This window comes from Arachis stenosperma, chromosome 7 (assembly GCF_014773155.1).
Source record: "Arachis stenosperma cultivar V10309 chromosome 7, arast.V10309.gnm1.PFL2, whole genome shotgun sequence".
In the NCBI taxonomy this organism is placed as follows: Eukaryota; Viridiplantae; Streptophyta; class Magnoliopsida; order Fabales; family Fabaceae; genus Arachis; species Arachis stenosperma.
The window spans coordinates 65467000-65484625 of record NC_080383.1 but is presented as its reverse complement, the minus strand read 5'-3'; the positions used below and the strand labels follow the sequence as shown (position 1 = coordinate 65484625).

Here is a 17626-nt window from a genome sequence, read left to right as displayed (position 1 = left end):
AAGAGGTGAAGCCAACCAGAATCTCATTGTAATTAGCCGACCGATCAATGAAGTTTTCACATGAGATAGTGAAAAACGCATTGGTCAAGGTCGAAAAGTTTATCTTTCTCACCAACTTCATAATCTTTGACATGGAGGAAGATTATGATACCTCAATCATCCAAAGAAGACCATTTTTAGCCACTGGACAGGCACTTATTGACATCCAAAAAGAAAAGCTAACACTAAAGGTTATTAATGTTTTCAAAGCCATGCAACACCCTAGCAAAACAGAGGATTACATGACAATTGACTTAACTAACACCTTAGTCCAAGAAATTGTAGACGAAGGAACCCCTTGAAGACCCTTTGTATCACATAGATTCTTAAACGAAAGAGGAGCTAGACAATAAATGTTTAATGGAAGATGACACTGGAAGGTGCTATGAGGCACCCTAAGCTCCAACCAGAGACGGATCCAGAAAATTTTGATAGTGGGAGCAAAATATGTATAATATAATAACAATCTTTATAAAAATATTATGTGTATATATAAATCAGCTATCAAAATATTCATTAATTATTATATATTTGTATATAAATATATGTATTGTTTAATTTATTTTTAATGTATTTTTTTATTTCAATATGTATACAGGTAGTTATTTTCTATGCACATATAACATGATTAATCTTTAAAATATCTAATTTACAAATTAAAATACTAAAATAATAATTTAAATAATAACACATAATTTAAAATTTTATTATTATTTAGGTTTTATATTTAAAAAAAATTGAGTAATCTTTTTCGTAACAATACAATCGAAATATCTCTCTTTTTATATAGAATAACGCTACACATTCAAGTTTTTTTTGTTAAACAAGCCCAACCAAATTAATCTAAGATAACAAAAATCATTTATGACTAACATTATTCTATGTCTTATTATTTAACTTGGTTAGACTTAGTTCATAAAAAGACTTGAATGTGTAGTATTACTCTTTTATATATATATATATATAGAGTAAATACTTATTTAGAAATTTACTTCTCATATAATTAGAAGTCAATTTTTATTGAGATTTATAGTTGAGAAAGTTCTTTCAATTAATGCAGTTGTTACTAAAAAAAAAATAAAAACTAATATATAAAAAAAGATAAATAATACTCTTTCAAGTCGATTTCTAAAAAAAATATAAATTTCATTTAAATTGAGAATTGATCATTCTAATGACATCTAATATGAAATTTTTAAATTGATTATAATGTACCAAAAATTGAATAAAAAATTATTGTCAAATTTAATAATTTAGTGGGGACAAAAAATATTATTATCATATACTATTCAAAAAAATTTCAAATTGTAGTGGGGGCGCTTGCCCCCACAACCACCCACGTACATCCGTCCCTGGCTCCAACCTGGAAAACTTAACGTCAAGCAAGTAACATTAAAGAAGCACTTGTTGGGAGGCAACCCAACTGATGTGAATTTTACACCACAATACTACCGACAAGTGCACTGGGTCGTACTAAGTAATAAACTCACCGTGAGTGAGTGTCGATCCCACGAGGATTAACGAACTAAGCAAGTAATGGTCAATCAATTAATCTACTCAGACAATCAAAATTAGGTTTGAAAGGCTTGAGCATAAATAGCAATGTAAAAAAGCAAATAGTGAGTGTTGAAAGGTAATGTGATTAAAAGAGTTAAGGTTTTAGAGATGTTGAGACGTCCAGATCAATAATTTTTACTTTCCACCTTGATTATGCAAAGATATTTCCATGGCAAATCATTAGTAATTAAATCTTAATCCCCTGGTAATTCAATTCCTCTTTAACCTAATTAATCGCTAATTTCTTAGTCAATTACTTAAGAAAAGAGTTGAGCACATTCACTAATTCATAAGCCACACAATTCATAAGAATCTCCCCTAATTGATTCGTTGTCACTTATCAAGTCTAGTTTCAAAACATAAGAGTTGCGAGAATCGGTTTTCAAGCTTAATTCAATTAATCAACTTTTCCAAGAAGTTAAAAGAATTCAAGTTAGAGAAGAATTATTTCTCAACACATTCAAATCCTTTAGAATGAAGAACGAAAATCTTTTCTTAAGAAAGTATCAATGCATTAATTAAAGGTTTGAAAAGCTAGAATATTAGTCCATAGGAATCAACAGAGCTCCTAACCTTAACCAAGGAGACTTAGTTGCTCATGTTCTTCAGAGAAATCCTATAATTATGAAAAGTAAAAGTGCCCAAGAAGTGGTGCGAAATTTATAATCCACAAACAAACCGGTAAGTGTATCAGGTCGTACCAAGTAATACCTCAAGTGAGTGAGGGTCGATCCCACGAGAATTGATGGACCAAGCAACAATGATTAAGTGACTCACTTAGTCAGACAAGCAGAAAACGGTATTTTGGGATTCAAAAGCATCAAACAGTAAATCAGGAACTCAGAAAGCAAATAATAAATTTGGTGTAAGAAATATGTGAAAGAACAGTTAAGGTTTCGAAGTTGTTTACTTTTCGGATTTCTATTTCTTACCAACTATCTTAATCATGCAAGAATAAATTCATGGCAAACTATAATTGACTAAACCCTAATTCCTTAGTAATTTAGTCTCCTCTAACCTAGTTAACCGCCAATTCCTTGGTCACTTAATTTCAATTAGAGGTTCAAGTCCAATTCTAGTTTATTAGCCACAAGAATCCTAATTACTCAAATATAAGAGGATTATATGTCACGTCTCCCATTAAGTCCAAGCAATTAGTATTCAGGAGGAATTACTTTCAAGCTTTTGTCCAAGTAAATTACTTTAAAAATTTAACAAGAACTCAAGTAGAAAAAAGGGTTATCTTCTAATATACCCTAATCCCTAAAATGAAGAACAAAAGCAAATCTTTGAAATTGAAATCAATACATTAATTAAAATAGAGTGGCAATAGTATTAATCCATAGAATAAACAGAGCTCCTAACCTTAAGAATGAAGGTTTAGTTGCTCACGGAGAAAATAAACCCTAGTAGAGAAAAATGTCCAATTCTGAAAAGTGCAGGAGAGGAGAAGAAAAAATCCTAGGCCAATATCTCTTCTCCTTTTATATCTAATCTTAATTAATGTAAAATATATTTTCTAAAAACTAAATAATATCCTTTCTGATTGTAAATAAAATACAATTTTGATCAAAATCCTTGAAGATTCACGTTGCTGGCCTCTCTTGGGACGTGAGGACCACCCTAGATTCTGAAGCTAGCGCCAAACTTGAGCTAGACCAAGTTTGGCACCACTCAGTCTGCACATGAGTGTCGTCCATATGTTGATCCTGGAGCCAAACTTGGAATTTCCAAGTTTGGCGCCACCATGCCACCAGTGAATGGATACCTTGTGATGATCATGGCACCAAACTTGGAGATTGTCAAGTTTGGCGCCACCCCTTTGATTGTTCAGGCTCCATTTCTTCCTTCTAAACTCTGTCAAATCCGTCCTAACGCTACCTAAAATAAATCAAGTTACACGCAAATCAAAGTAGCGTTCATAGTGTCTTAAAATACCTAAATCTTGATTAAACTTAACAAATGCAAATGCAAATTCACTAGGAAAAGATAAGAAAGATACTCACACATTACAATACCAAACTTGAATTGTTACTTTTCCTCAAGCAACCAAAAATAATATAAACTTTAGATGTGAATTTGCATGAGAGTTGAGTTTTCAATAAAGCTCCTGTCCGTCTCAAAGTGGGGTTACCAATACTGAAACCCTGAATAGTTTCGGCATCTCACTATCCTTTAAATCTTAGGAATGTCAATGTCATTCGGAATTAGAATCCGGATAATATTATGAATTCTCTTGCCTTTTTACTTCGGATTAATCTTTGAACACAGCTTTTTTCTTTTTTTTTTTTCTTTGGTGCTTTGCACCTTGAACCTAACCGTGACTTTAAATACATTGTCTCAAACTTTACTTGACATAAAAACACCACAAACACTTAATTGGAGAACTCTTTGAGTTCTAATTTCTCTTTCAATTGCTCTCAGACAGTGGTACTCAAAACCTTTGGCATACTCTGTATCTGCACTTGGCCTCGGCTCTTAGTGCTTTGTCTCAAGGATTACTTGACACATTCACACTACAAGAATATGGCTAGGAAAACAACTCTTTGAGCTTTCAATCATACTTAACCTTCCTACCCATTGATGCTCAAAGTCTTGGACCTTGCCTTTTATTTTCTTTTTCTTTTTACTGTTTCTTTTGCTTCAAGGATTAATTTCTTGTTTAATTTAAAGAATCCATAATAGTTCTCTAAATTCCTGTTCCTCATGTAACAACATCTTTTGATCCAAATTCAAATATGCACTGTTCATATCATGCATTCAAAGTCACAAAAAACACAACCATATTTAAGTAAATAAAACTACTCTTAAATATAGAATCAATTTCTCATGCAATATACCATTTTTTTCTTTTTTTTTCGATTCAAACTCCGTGAGCGATACATGAGACATCTTTTCAAATTAAAAATAATCAACGAAATCAAGTTAAAGCCTAAGAGACTGAAAATACTAAAGATCATGCAGGCAATCAAAGCAAAAGAAAACAGGAATATAACATAATAGGAACGGAAGAGAAATGGGAAGTGAAAAAAGAACTAAACCACCCAGTCACCCCGGTGGGGGTCTCTCTCCTCAGGCTACGGTCCATATGGTCCTCTCAGGCACCCGAAGTCATGTCTCAGCTGAAAAAGTTCATGGCGTTGAGTATCTTGCTCCGCCGCCAATTGATGGAGAAGAGTGCTGTGAGCCTGTGACTGTTCTGTACTGCTTTCATCTAATCGAGAGAAGAAGTAAGTTGTTCCCAGTGGCTGTCCTGTGTCATCCTCATCTGCTCAAGAGAGGATGTGAACTACTGCCAGTACTTCTGAGGCATAAAATAGTGTCTTTGAGGTAGGGGAGGCTGGTCTTGCTGAGCCTCCTCTTCAGCTTGCTCTCCTCTGTGGACCCTCTGGTACTCCCTAACATATTCCATAGTCTTTTTGGTGATAGGCCTCTCAATTGGAATAGGAAAATCATTTTCCACCTTCACCCTAGCGGTTTCATAGAGGCGGTAGATAAGATGTGGGAAGCCCAACCTAGCATGTGTAGAGGAGAGTTGGAGGCAATGCTATAGATCTGCTGTGCAATGATGTCCTCTACCTCCACCTCCTCTCCCTTCATAATGCAGTCAATCATAATAGCTCGATAGACCTCCGGATGGCTATCCCCTAGCCAAAGGGAGAAGGTCACTGCTCTTAAGTTGGTTCGGTCTCCCTTCCGAACCTATTCTCCACTAGGCCCCTGGAATGCATATCTCAGAAGCACTTGGTCTAAATGCTAATCCCGGTTCACCCTCTCGCTGTAGCACTCTGCCATATGATTAGGGAGTTGCAAATGGAGGGTCTGTCGAATACTCCTTTGACTGAAGTCAAGGATTTTTCCTCTCACATAGCTCTCGTGGTTCATCTCATTGACTCCAACGACATCCTTATAGGTGACCCAAAGGTTGCCATAAAATTCCTGAACCATCAATTATCTTACCTGAGTGTGTGGGTTGCACAGAAATTGCCACCCTTGCCTCTGAATCTGGAACTGGAATTCCGGATACTCATCCGGTTGAAGTGCAATTTTCATTTTCGGAATCATAGTCCTCTTTGAAGTGACCTCATAAAAATGCTCATCATGTAATTTGGAGCAGAATCTCCTTGAATCATAAGAACTGGTGGCCGGTTCCTTTCGTTTCCTCTTTCTTGAGGTTTCACTGGTCTTCGGTGCCATGAGATCAAACAGAGAACAAGCGAAGCGACAACATCAAACTTGAACATTTGCGCGTCCTCGAGCAAAATAAAATGGAGCAAGGAGGAAGAAAGAGGGAGGAGCACGCACCTCCCAGACGTTCAGATAACCCTTTTCTAATAACTTTTGAGACACATCTGGTATTACCTAAGGTACCTGAGTACAAGCCTAAAATGTCATATCCTTAAAGATTTCAGAAAGTTTAGAGAGATAATTGTTAATTTGGTATAAATAAATTTTTATTCAATACATGAAAGAATTTTCTTCGAAATAAACTAATCTATAATACCACCACAAATTTCAACACCTCACTCATACTTCTTACAAATTTATGCAAACGTCCACGAAAAAAAAAAAATTCACGTCTCTTATGACATAGCCTAAAAAATCTACATCTAAATAGATTTATACATACTTTAATGCATATGTATTCTTTTTAACTTCTATTCTTGCAATACATAAATGATAAACAAAATTCCTTATTATGTAGTCCCAAATTTACATTAATGTCAAATTTGTGTTTGCCCCTCCTAACTTTCCTTTACAGCCAAAAACAATTTACTATTCTTTTTTTGTTGATAAAATTTATGATTCCATTCACTAATTTTAATTGTAGTATTTTCAATTTAGTTATCATCAAATTTTAAATCGCAACACAGTATCATCCGCAAGGAACTCATTACCATAAATTTTAATTTACTTCATTGCCAGATTTTTTCTCATCCCAAACTTCTCAAACATGCCTTGGCCCATTTATGGGAGCTGATTTGCATCCCACACACCTGACCCAACCATAATTCGGCTCGGCTAGGACTACAGCTCACGCTTTCACATCCCAGCCTTTAGTTGCAAGCGGACACAGGAGAGATTGTCTGTGTCTGTACACTTCTCAACTGCTCCACCCGTTGCATACCCACTGTGAACCCCTGCTCTTGGTGTACACTCAAAACAACTTCCCACGATCTTAGCCTCTCACATTCATTTATAATATATCTGGGTAGATTAAATTGACGGAAGCTGCCATACCTGAACATCTTCCATATATAATAGATATAACAAATTGCACAAATGAAATGGTAGAGTGCCTGAAATCGTTACCTTTAAATAACCGCCAGTAACATGGCAAGGGTAAAAACGCTGAAAATTCATGGATTTTACACTGTTTCTTTCACTTTAGAGGATCTAAATCTAGTGAAATACGATACAAGTACAACAGCTTAACCTGATTTAAAAAGAAAAAAAGAACATAAACCAAACAAGCACCCTACAAATGGTTTGGGGCAATTTGTTTCTTGAGCAAACACTAATCTACAGCGAAGTTTCAAAGACAGCAAAGCCTAAACAGGAAGAAGCCATTTTTAAGTGAGTTTATTTGTATGTAAAAGGGAAAGTGACATATTTAACACTCGCATCCTGTTGATCGCTGTTGACTGCTGTTTCCAACATCAATCGTGTCTGGCAGGTATCTTTAATAAGCACAGATTATCCACAAGGAGAACAAAACCCCAAAACGTTATTATCAGTGTCATATTCAAAGAATAGAATTTACAAATATTAAAAGTTCTATCACGGCTGGAGTAAAGATCAAATAACGCTTTGAAGATGTTTTACTTGAAAGAAACTTTAGCCATACAGCAATATTCCGGGATATAGAGGCAGATGATTTCAACACTCATTCTAAAATCAGGCATCAGTTGTGTAACACCAACTAATTTCAGCACCAGCAGTAACAAAATAAGGACAAAGGAGGTAGAACATGCCATTAATGAGTAGTTACCCCATTGAATATATTATCCAAATCTTATCCCAATTATTACTCTTCATATTTACCTATTTAGAGATACTTAAGTACAATAATGGATTATGTATATGTAACTAGCCTTCTTCCCATTGAAAACCTAAATTAATAATTCCAAAAAAGCAAAAATAATAAACAGAAGCATGATCCTTATTGTATGATTAACGACTTTCGATTGATAAGGGTGTTCCCGTTGCCTACCACTAATGCTAAGTTTTAACCCAAACCAAAATTTAATCATACACAGAATCCTTTGATTCCAAGATATTACTATACATATAGTTTGGAACTTTTAGGACTCCAGCAATCACCAATATTGTCCACAATCAAATAGCAACAAACTGTGTGAACTTGCTTACATACATGATAGAAGAGAAGCACATGTTTAGGAACTTACAGTTCTTCCTCTTCACCGCTTTTCAGGGCATCCTTTGCTATGCATTGGAATGCTTCTTCAACATTAACGCCTTCCTTGGCGGATGTCTCAAAATATGGAATATTTCCTTTAGATGCACACCAAGCTCGAGCCTTCTTTTCTGAAACCTGCAAACAAGAATTTATTTGTGTTCATATGGTGTCTGATATCAATGAGTTTTGGAAAGAACGAACAAGAGAGAAAAAAAAGTTAAATAATATATATAATAATAGTAGCAAAGCATACCACTCTACTGTTCCCACCATCAATATCAATCTTGTTTCCTATAACAACGAAAGGAAAATTCTCCGGATCTGAAGGACTTGCCTGCCAACGCAACCGCAGATTTACTAACACATAATTGTTAAACCGCAAAAAATTATACACAAAAATGAAGACAGGCATGCCTGAATCAGAAATTCATCTCTCCAGTTGTTAAGGTTTTCAAAAGATTTCATTGAATTAACATCATACACAAGAACACAGCAGTCAGCACCACGATAGAAAGCAACTCCCAGACTTTGGAATCTTTCCTGGCCAGCTGTATCCCAAATCTGCAAGGTTAAGAATATATTTTAGACAGAATAAAGTTTCCATTGTTGCAACAAATCGTGTTACAGAAACTAAAAGAAGCTAAGCATGATTGAGCAGTATCCAATGCACGAACCTGTAAGGTGAAAAGCCTGTCTTCAAATTGCACTTCTTTGGTTAAAAAGTCTGCTCCAATGGTAGCCTTGTACTGATTACTGAACTTCTTATTAACATATCTAAAATACATATGTAAAGGAAATACCTACTCCAAACCCGCAGCTTATTACAGTGTAAATATTTTTTTTTTTTTGGGTGTCTGTGTAAATAATGTAATACTGTAATTAGTATACAGTGTTGAAATGTGAAAACATTTAAGGTATGAGGAAAAAAAAAAGAGTACCACAGGATACTGGTTCATCAAAGATGTCTTACCCACCCTGCAAAGTTAGCAACAGTACTGCGTCAAATACACTGATTTTGAATCACCGAAGACCGGTGTTTGACTGCTTCTAAGAACTCAAACAAATGCAACATAAACAGTCACATAGAGCAATAGTTATAAATACTAGCAGGTAGAAAATCTGAAAATGTAGATCTTAATTCCAAAAGATAAGTAAGCTCTTTGGACACAAATAAGAAAGAAAAGTTCAGCAGAAGCAGAGGAATAATTTAAGATAAAAAAAAAATGATAGGAATCAGGGAAACGATTAAAGCAAAAGTGCGTGCCCTAGAATTGAGAGGCGGAAAGAAGAGACGAACCCGCTGTCGCCGAGAATGATGACCTTCAAGAGAGTTCTTCTTCGGGAAGGCATGTTAACAGAATAGATCGGAAACAAAGGTGTTTGGCGGCGAGAAATTGCGTTTGTTGTGACTTGTGATTGAGTTTAATTTCTTCAAATTCGGTCGATGAGTGAAGTTTCCGTCTACGGTGTGCGACCGCTCATACTTTCGTCGCTCCTCAGCTAGCTTCTCCTTTCTTTCTTTCCTCTGTCTCGTGCTTCAGCTTGACACTGCCCAACCCAAGCAGCGCTTACCTGATTTTTCTTTTTCGATTTTTTTTTTAATTTTATTTTGTCTTTCAGATTAGTGGCCAGTGACAACTTGAACATCACATCACCAGACTCCAAGAACGCCCAATGCAAAATAACCTTTTAGAACTGGATAATTTTTTTTCTTAATTTTATTTTATTTCATAGTTTCAATTCTTTTACAATCATACTTTGAACTAATTGTCATTACCTGCCATTTTCTACTTAAGAATGTTCATAATACTAATAAATTTATTAACTAAAACTAAAACAAACTTTGTACCATAAAAATAAGTTTTGATTGATAAAATTACTATTTGGTAATTTTGTCGATAGATATTATTTTTTAATACAAAATCAGTCTAGTGTTTTAAGTAAAATTGTTAGCATTTAAAATTTTTATAAATAAAAATAATCGTTTACTCTAATATTTTTAATGCATGAAACCCTTGAGATTAATAATTTTTAGTATTTTTTATTATTATTTAATCAATATAATTATCAAATAAATTTTATTAATTTATGTGTATAAAATTTAAAAAATATAGATACAAACTGTATTAATTAATATGTACAAATTCTAGTAAATATACGTATAAATTATATATTTTTTATATACAAAATTCTATAAATATAAGTATAAATTATTACAACTAAATATTAACAAAAAATAATAATATTTGCTACTTATATAGTATTAGTCTTTTTAATACATTAAAATTTTTGTTAAAATGATATTTTAAATATTATCTAAAAGTAAATAATAAAGTAGATAAAATCCCCTTTTTTTATTTCTTAATCAGTTCGTTCTAAACGTTATTTAGTTTAATAGCACCTCTCTCTGGCATCTCTCTCTCTCTCTCTCTCTCTCTGGATTATGATTACATACAACATGATCATAGTTGCATACTTAGTTACATAAGGCACCGCATATGCATGCATTACGAGAGAGAGTGCGTGTTGTATGTATTATTAACTAAAAATGAAGTTGAAACGTGAAAGTCACATTTTTCATTAGTTAAGAAGTTGTAACAACGTAACAAATAGAGAAGGATTTATGATGATAAGTGTTAGTTTGTTAAGGGTTTTGTGTTTTGTTTAGCCGGGGCGTAACGAGTAACGATGCAAAATTAAGAAGCCCATCGAATATGTGACATTATTAGGTATTAGTACAGAGAAGACCTGCTTGGTTACTAAAAATGGGGAATTAGGCTGTATTGTAGGAGATGAGTGGGTAACATTCCATATATTTTGTTTCATAGTCGATCAGAACCATCCTCTTCCTTGCCTCTTTGGGGAATTGTCGGAGGAGGAGGAGGGAACACCTTTATTTCAAATGTCTTCCGACGATTTCCTATCACTTATTGATCCATCTTCTCCCTCGCCAACGCCTCCCTCCGGTTCCTCCGACACCTCCTCTCCCCCACCTCCGCCCCCATCAGACGATTCCTCTTCCTCGCCCCCGCCTCCCCCAGACTCCTCCTCACCACCACCTCCACCTCCACCCTCAGACTCATCATCTCCACCTCCTCCTCCACCCTCGGACTCATCCTCTCCAGCTTCGCCTAATAATGAGGATTCTTCTTCCTCCTCCTCCTCGTCCTCCCCGCCGCCGCCCCCACCACCATCACCCAAAGGCGACGAGAACAAGGACGACTCCTCTTCCTCATCTCCACCACCACCATCACCTCCTCCCCCCCCTCCTCCCTCTCCCTCTGACAATAACGACAACAACAAAACATCCGGCAAAGTACCACCGGCATCCGGCGATGTTAGTTCTCCTCCGCCGCCACCTCCTACACGTAGTCGATTAGGTCCACCATCAGGTAGAACAGCTCCTCCACCAGGGCTATCGAAGTCGAAGGATGAGAATAGCGGTCAAATGAGCACGACGGCTATAATAGGAATCGCAGCTGCAAGTGGTTTCTTACTTCTTGTCATCATACTCTTCTTTGTCGTACGTGCAAGAAGAAAGAAAAGAGAGGACGCTCCCATTCGTTACTTCACTAATACCCAACCTGGCGGTAATATATATAGATAGATGATTATAGTTAATTAAACACGAAATGAATGATTTATTTATTTATAACATGCTTGGAAATGGATAGCAGGACGAGGTCCGGGATACAATAATAATGATGTTGACCATGCTATGAATATACCTCCACCACCAGGTGCAGCATGGGGAACAGTAGGAACAGCACCAACATCAGGCGGAGGTTGGGGAATGAATCCCAATTCCCAGCCATACAGTGGAAGCATGATGAGCAACTCCAGTGGTTACTCTGGTGGTTCTCAGGGTTCAGTGTATCCACCCCCACACCCTTCAGTAGCTCTAGGATTCAACCAGAGCACCTTCACCTTTGAGGAGTTATCCGTTGCCACCGGTGGCTTTTCAAAGGAAAACCTGTTGGGTCAAGGTGGGTTTGGATTTGTGCACAGAGGTGTCCTCCCCAATGGTAAGGAAGTAGCGGTGAAGAGCCTCAAAGCCAATGATGCTCAAGGAGATAGAGAGTTTCAAGCTGAGGTTGAGACTATTAGCCGTGTCCATCATCGCCATCTTGTCTCACTTGTTGGCTATTCCCTTTCCGAACAAAGAAAGATCCTCGTCTATGAATTTGTTCCCAACAAAACCCTTGAATACCACCTTCATGGAAAGGGTCGGCCTGTCATGGATTGGCCAACTAGGCTTAAAATCGCCACAGGAGCAGCGAAAGGACTTGCTTACTTGCATGAGGATTGTAAGCGATTCGTGCCTCTCTCTGCCATTATTTTTTCTTCTCAATCACGGAATGAAATTTACTAACTCTAGTAAAACTTGACTAGGTCATCCTCGTATTATTCATAGAGACATAAAGACTGCCAACATTCTGCTTGAAAACAACTTTGATGCCAAAGTAAGTTCTATCAATGCAACTTTGTGCCTCCGGCTTTGGTTAATGGTTACGTTCTTCCCAGAAATTAACAGGTCTGCTCATTCAGGTGGCTGATTTTGGATTGGCAAAGTTCAATCAAGACACTAATACTCATGTTTCAACTCGTGTGATGGGAACATTCGGGTAAGCAAACAACCTATATATATAGTAATATATTTCAGGGTAAATGCATGGCAAATTTCATCTAATAATTACTACTTGTCTGTTAATTTAGGTATTTGGCTCCTGAGTATGCATCAAGTGGCAAGCTAACTGAAAAGTCTGATGTCTTCTCCTTCGGTGTTATGCTTCTGGAGCTGATTACAGGACGACCCCCACTGGACCACACTGGTGATTATGAAGAGGATAGTTTGGTTGATTGGGTATGTACCTTCCAACCATCCAACAAATTTTTTTTTTTTGGTTTCAGAATATCGTAGTTAATACAGCATAACTGCAAAAAATATATATAATCACTTCCAAATTTTATATGAACAGGCTAGACCACTCTGTGCAAAAGCATTGGAAACTGGAGAATTTACAGGGCTAGTGGATCCACGTTTAGAGGAAAATTATGACAAGCAGGAAATGAAAAATATGGTGGCTTGCGCTGCTGCCAGTGTTAGGCACTCAGCAAGGAGACGCGCAAAAATGAGCCAGGTACATAAATTCTACGATTTAATTGGAATAACGTGACTAAGCTTATCCATGGCGATTATTTAGTTTCTCGCTAATTAATACTTACTAATATACAGATTGTGCGAGTGTTGGAGGGAGATGTCTCTCTAGACGTCCTTAATAACGAAGGAGTTAAACCAGGGCAAAGTGGTGTGATGGGCGAAAGCGGTGAATATGGCTCTGCAGCATATAGCGCTGACATGAAGAGGTTCAGGATGCTAGCATTGGGAGAAAGTGGAGTTGCAAGCAGTGAGTTTGGTGGAACAAGCGAATATGGCCTCAATCCTTCTGTCTCAAGCAGTGACCTATCAACATCCACTGAATATACGAGGAGGCTATGAAACACCTTGAGAAGTCAGAACCCATCATCGCCGGGGAAAAAATTAAACCATAATTTATTTCTTCTTTTGCGCATATTCTCTATGTTGATTAGAGAAGGAATACTATATACACCACATACTTGTAAAGTAAAATAAAAAGAAAAAGAAAAAGAAAAATTATTTGTACATATGGAATGGGACATCCCACTTGAACTATGTGGACATCCCAGTTAAATGGGATAGAGTATGAATCCCATATGTATACAATACAATACACAATATTGAAAATTCTTTTGGATTTGGACACGTTATGTTGCATAATGCAAGATGATAACCTTGGGAGAATGTATATTTTTTATATGAACATACGAGTTATCTATTCCTTTTGCGTTTTTGGTGGATTGTTTATCTCTGACTTATTCATATTTGAACATGGAAAAAATATATTATAAGTTGGAACTTTTTAGAAAAAGAAAAAGTAAAATTAATTGTAAAGTACAATTTTAAATTATATTTGAACTATTTTGATAGAATTTTGAACACAATAGAAGTTATTGTTAAAAAATTTATTAGCTCGTAATTTTTTCTATGCTACAAATATTCTGATCTCAAATATAAAAAAAAGAACAATGCTACATGATTAATAATATTTATTATTTTTGTCAATAATTAGTCAACTCTAACCCTAAAAACTAAATTCTAAATCTCTAAATTTAAAATATTAAATTCTAATAACATAAAAATAAAATATTAACTAAAATATTAATTAATATTGATAAAAAAAATTAGCTCTTTAGCATTTCTCTTGCCGAAATCCAAATCATGCATATTATATACATGTAATGTAAAGAGAAATATTACAATAGTAATGGGCGGTAACCACCACCAACTAATAACGAATCGACTTCTATTGTATGAAATATTATATATGAACCTCTCTTTCTTTTTTAAAATGAGTAGTGCTAGGGAGCCAATGGCTGGATAATATACATCTCAATAAAAAATTAAATTGATTTTGGAATTCACCAAGGATCGAACTCTTGACCTTTCGAATCTAGAACTCTAATACCATATCTGAAACCACTCATCCCAAAAGCGTAACCTGACAGGATAATATAACACTAATGGTCATATCTCTAATACTTCTTAAACCTCCATTGTACACATTGTACGCTTAGGCCATTGGCTCCCTAGACTTTTTCTTTTAAAATATACACGTCAATTAAGTAACAAAATATTCAAAATTTTATATTTAATACGTAAAGTTACGTATAAAATTTGTATAAATTATATTTTACCAACAATTTAATATTTTGTTTGTATACACAAGACTTTTATACTAAGCATTACATTTAGAATTTAAATTGTCTCTTTTTTATAAAAAAAAAATTCAAACGTAGTTAATTTTTAAAGTATAAAACAAAAAAACTATATAATTGAAAAACGTTGAAGAAATATGTACCGGTATCCTTAACTTGGTATACCTTATGCACCCCATATTGTCTTGTACATACATCTGCATTACTGCAATACCAATGTCTCCAAATCTACCATCACAATCAAACATCACTCACATCTGGATTTAGATGAACAACATCGCATGCAAGGAGTGGCCTTGATGGGGAGCTAAAAAGTACAAGTATTTGCCCATTCATGGTTCAGATCACCTTCCTATGCCCTCCAAATGCCCATATCTGCAAGAAGCAAGCAATCATGTCAAAATAACCAAGGATTTTTAAATTGACAGATGATACTCAGATATTACAATATCCCAAGGATATAACCAAGCATTCATACACACTAGCATTCCTTCATGACAGATTATATAGTAAATACAATATCAGGCCAAAATGTATGCTTAGTTAGTTACCTTTAAGTTTGTGTCATAACTTCCTGTACACAAGGCACTTCCATCAGCTGACAAACCTAAACAGCTGATCCTGCCCACATGAGAGTTTTGAAGTGATCCTAAATTCAATACAACCTGGAAGTAAACAAGTCATGAGACATGAAGGTTGCACAAATGCAAGTACATGAGAAGTGCCAATTATTGCTAGGAGAAAACAGTGTCTACGGAATCAAGGCAATAACAAGATGTATCACAAGGGAATTAAATTTTAGTTTTGCTTTCTGGTATACTACTAAATAATATGATAAGTTTCAAGTTTGATATTTCATATAATACCATTCTTCACAATCATATTAGTCTAAACTAGAATTTTCACTTCTTTAGTTCTTTTCACCTTGAACCTATGTCATTTACTTCAAAAGGTTCAGATGAACTCCTTTTAAAATAAGAACCCAACCCTGCAAAACTAAGATCCAACATACTGACAGTAGCACAACCATTCCATCTATTATAGGTAACTACAGGGAAAAAACGATAAAAATAATCACGGAGTCAATGATCTAAATATATACTGCATATGAAATAAGGATCAACCTCAAATATTTCATATGCAGTAGCTATATCAATGTGTAAATACTTATTAGGAATTAAGGACAGTGTGTATTGGTACCCTAAACTAACCCTTTTCCCCGAATAAACAGAAGTTTTGTAACTACCATGTCAGAAGCATCACCTGTCATATTAGTATGGTTGCTAACTAAAGAGTAAAAAATGCGTAGCCTATTATTTTATATCACACTCAGTAAAGCACCAATTAGTCAATTACCTTTGCCAATAAAGTGTCCCAAACATAGCAATCACCATTAGTGTATCCAGCAAAAAGGAGCCTTCCTGATATGGAGAATGCTATGGAGGTCACATTTGCAGTGCCATTTTCACTATGCTGCTGTTGATATACTTGGAGTTGGTGCCCTGTCCTGATATCAAACAATCTGCAAGTTCCATCATCCGAGCCGGTTCCAAATCTATTCCCATCAGGGAAGAATTTGACAGCACTAACGTCTCTCTCATGCCCATGAAATGTCCTCACTGCGCGACTTGCCACACGAGTATCCCATAACCGGGCAGTTGAATCACAAGAACCAGACACGAACATTCTAGAGTTGGATCCATTAATTGAAATGCTGAGAGCCACAAACCAGAAAACAAATTCTCAGATTAAAGTTTTAGATAATATTATAATTGAGACACAAGTGAATTATCATTTATACCTAAGCACATCTGAAGTGTGACCAGACTGAAATTCACCGCCGAAAACAGAGGTTCTAAGACCAGTAGTAATATCCCAAAGAACACAAGTCTGATCACCAGAAGCAGTGATTAAGTGAGTGTCTTCATCAGGAACATACTGGCAAGAGGAGACATAACCCTTGTGGCCGGTAAGCATACGCGATACGGGGAGATTACCGTCCCTATCGGCGGCGGAATTGAGATTGAAAATGGAGCAGACGCTGTCGAGGCCGCCGCACGCGACGGATTGACCGGTTGGAGAGAAGGCACAGGTCATGACCCATGCGCAAGGAAGCTTGATGGCATGAGTCTTCTGGCTCGTCAGCGCATTCCAGACTATTAGCCTACCGTCTTGGGAGGCGCTAACAATTCGATTCTTTTCCCAAGTCCAATCCAATGAATACACCTTGCCGGTGTGACCCTGGAGGGTTCTGCAGCAAACCAGATCGGTGGGTCCGAAGGTCACCGGAGTTCTCCCCTGTGATTTGGCGTAGCCGGAAACTGAGAAATTTGATTTGAGTAATGAATTAGATCTTGCCTAAGAAGATAAGAGGAGCAAAGGAATTAACGATTAACAGAATAGGAGGAAGTTAGTTACTGTCAGTGTCGAGAAGAGAGAGGCGCTTCTGCTTTAATCGGTCGCGGAGGTTGTTAACGGTCTGTGTAGCCGCCAAGTGACGCTCCTTCAGCTCTGCAACGGACATCTTTTAATTCTTTATTGTTATGTTAGGTCTAAACCTGTAACTACAACTGCAAATTAGTCCATAGATGGACAGGACACAAGTTGTGTTTACTGTTACTAGTTGTCTATCTATATAATAGCTTCGTCGCCGTCGCCGTCGCCATCGCCATCATCATCATCATCATCATCACTACCGACCAAATAGAAACCTATTATTCTCTGCTAGCAGTAGCACTATCGTCTTATCTTAGTCCATCATATTCCACTCCCAACTACCGCAAACCACGCATTTACCTATCCAAATTTTCC

At 36.2% G+C, this 17626-nt stretch overlaps 3 protein-coding genes across 3 annotated transcripts; 1 reads left to right on the top strand and 2 right to left on the bottom strand.

The window, feature by feature from the left end:
• Window positions 1–6885: 6885 nt before the first annotated feature.
• Window positions 6886–9601, bottom strand: LOC130942061 (ras-related protein Rab7). The gene is made up of 7 exons (XM_057870740.1): window positions 9315–9601; window positions 8966–8992; window positions 8692–8791; window positions 8432–8578; window positions 8271–8351; window positions 8007–8152; window positions 6886–7277 (listed from the first exon to the last, which is right to left on the bottom strand). The coding sequence occupies exons 1-7, from the start codon at window positions 9365–9367 to the stop codon at window positions 7211–7213; spliced, it is 621 nt and encodes a 206-aa protein (XP_057726723.1). The 5' UTR covers window positions 9368–9601; the 3' UTR covers window positions 6886–7210.
• Window positions 9602–10919: 1318 nt separating this feature from the next.
• On the top strand, window positions 10920–13831 carry LOC130939869 (proline-rich receptor-like protein kinase PERK7). The gene is made up of 8 exons (XM_057867935.1): window positions 10920–11141; window positions 11229–11607; window positions 11695–12324; window positions 12410–12480; window positions 12566–12642; window positions 12734–12881; window positions 12997–13158; window positions 13254–13831. Exons 1-8 carry the CDS (start codon window positions 10920–10922, stop codon window positions 13515–13517), a joined length of 1953 nt encoding a protein of 650 aa, XP_057723918.1. The 3' UTR covers window positions 13518–13831.
• Window positions 13832–14932: 1101 nt separating this feature from the next.
• On the bottom strand, window positions 14933–17542 carry LOC130940715 (guanine nucleotide-binding protein subunit beta). The gene is made up of 5 exons (XM_057868930.1): window positions 17234–17542; window positions 16617–17136; window positions 16172–16529; window positions 15367–15480; window positions 14933–15190 (listed from the first exon to the last, which is right to left on the bottom strand). Exons 1-5 carry the CDS (start codon window positions 17337–17339, stop codon window positions 15155–15157), a joined length of 1134 nt encoding a protein of 377 aa, XP_057724913.1. The 5' UTR covers window positions 17340–17542; the 3' UTR covers window positions 14933–15154.
• Window positions 17543–17626: the final 84 nt, after the last annotated feature.

Bases quoted from the DNA above. Each gene is read 5' to 3' on its own strand.
- LOC130942061 (XM_057870740.1), bottom strand. From the start codon at position 9,367: ATGCCTTCCCGAAGAAGAACTCTCTTGAAGGTCATCATTCTCGGCGAC. The intron at 8,579-8,691 runs GTTCGTGCATTG...TTAACCTTGCAG, and splicing joins ACAGGCTTTTCACCTTACAG to ATTTGGGATACAGCTGGCCA. The intron at 7,278-8,006 runs GTAAGTTCCTAA...TGCTTATTAAAG, and splicing joins AGCGGTGAAGAGGAAGAACT to ATACCTGCCAGACACGATTG.
- LOC130939869 (XM_057867935.1), top strand. From the start codon at position 10,920: ATGTCTTCCGACGATTTCCTATCACTTATTGATCCATCTTCTCCCTCG. The intron at 11,142-11,228 runs GCTTCGCCTAAT...AAAGGCGACGAG, and splicing joins CCTCGGACTCATCCTCTCCA to AACAAGGACGACTCCTCTTC. The intron at 12,481-12,565 runs GTAAGTTCTATC...CTGCTCATTCAG, and splicing joins AAAACAACTTTGATGCCAAA to GTGGCTGATTTTGGATTGGC.
- LOC130940715 (XM_057868930.1), bottom strand. From the start codon at position 17,339: ATGTCCGTTGCAGAGCTGAAGGAGCGTCACTTGGCGGCTACACAGACC. The intron at 15,481-16,171 runs GTAATTGACTAA...GTTTACTTCCAG, and splicing joins GGGACACTTTATTGGCAAAG to GTTGTATTGAATTTAGGATC. The intron at 15,191-15,366 runs GTAACTAACTAA...TGCTTCTTGCAG, and splicing joins GTTATGACACAAACTTAAAG to ATATGGGCATTTGGAGGGCA.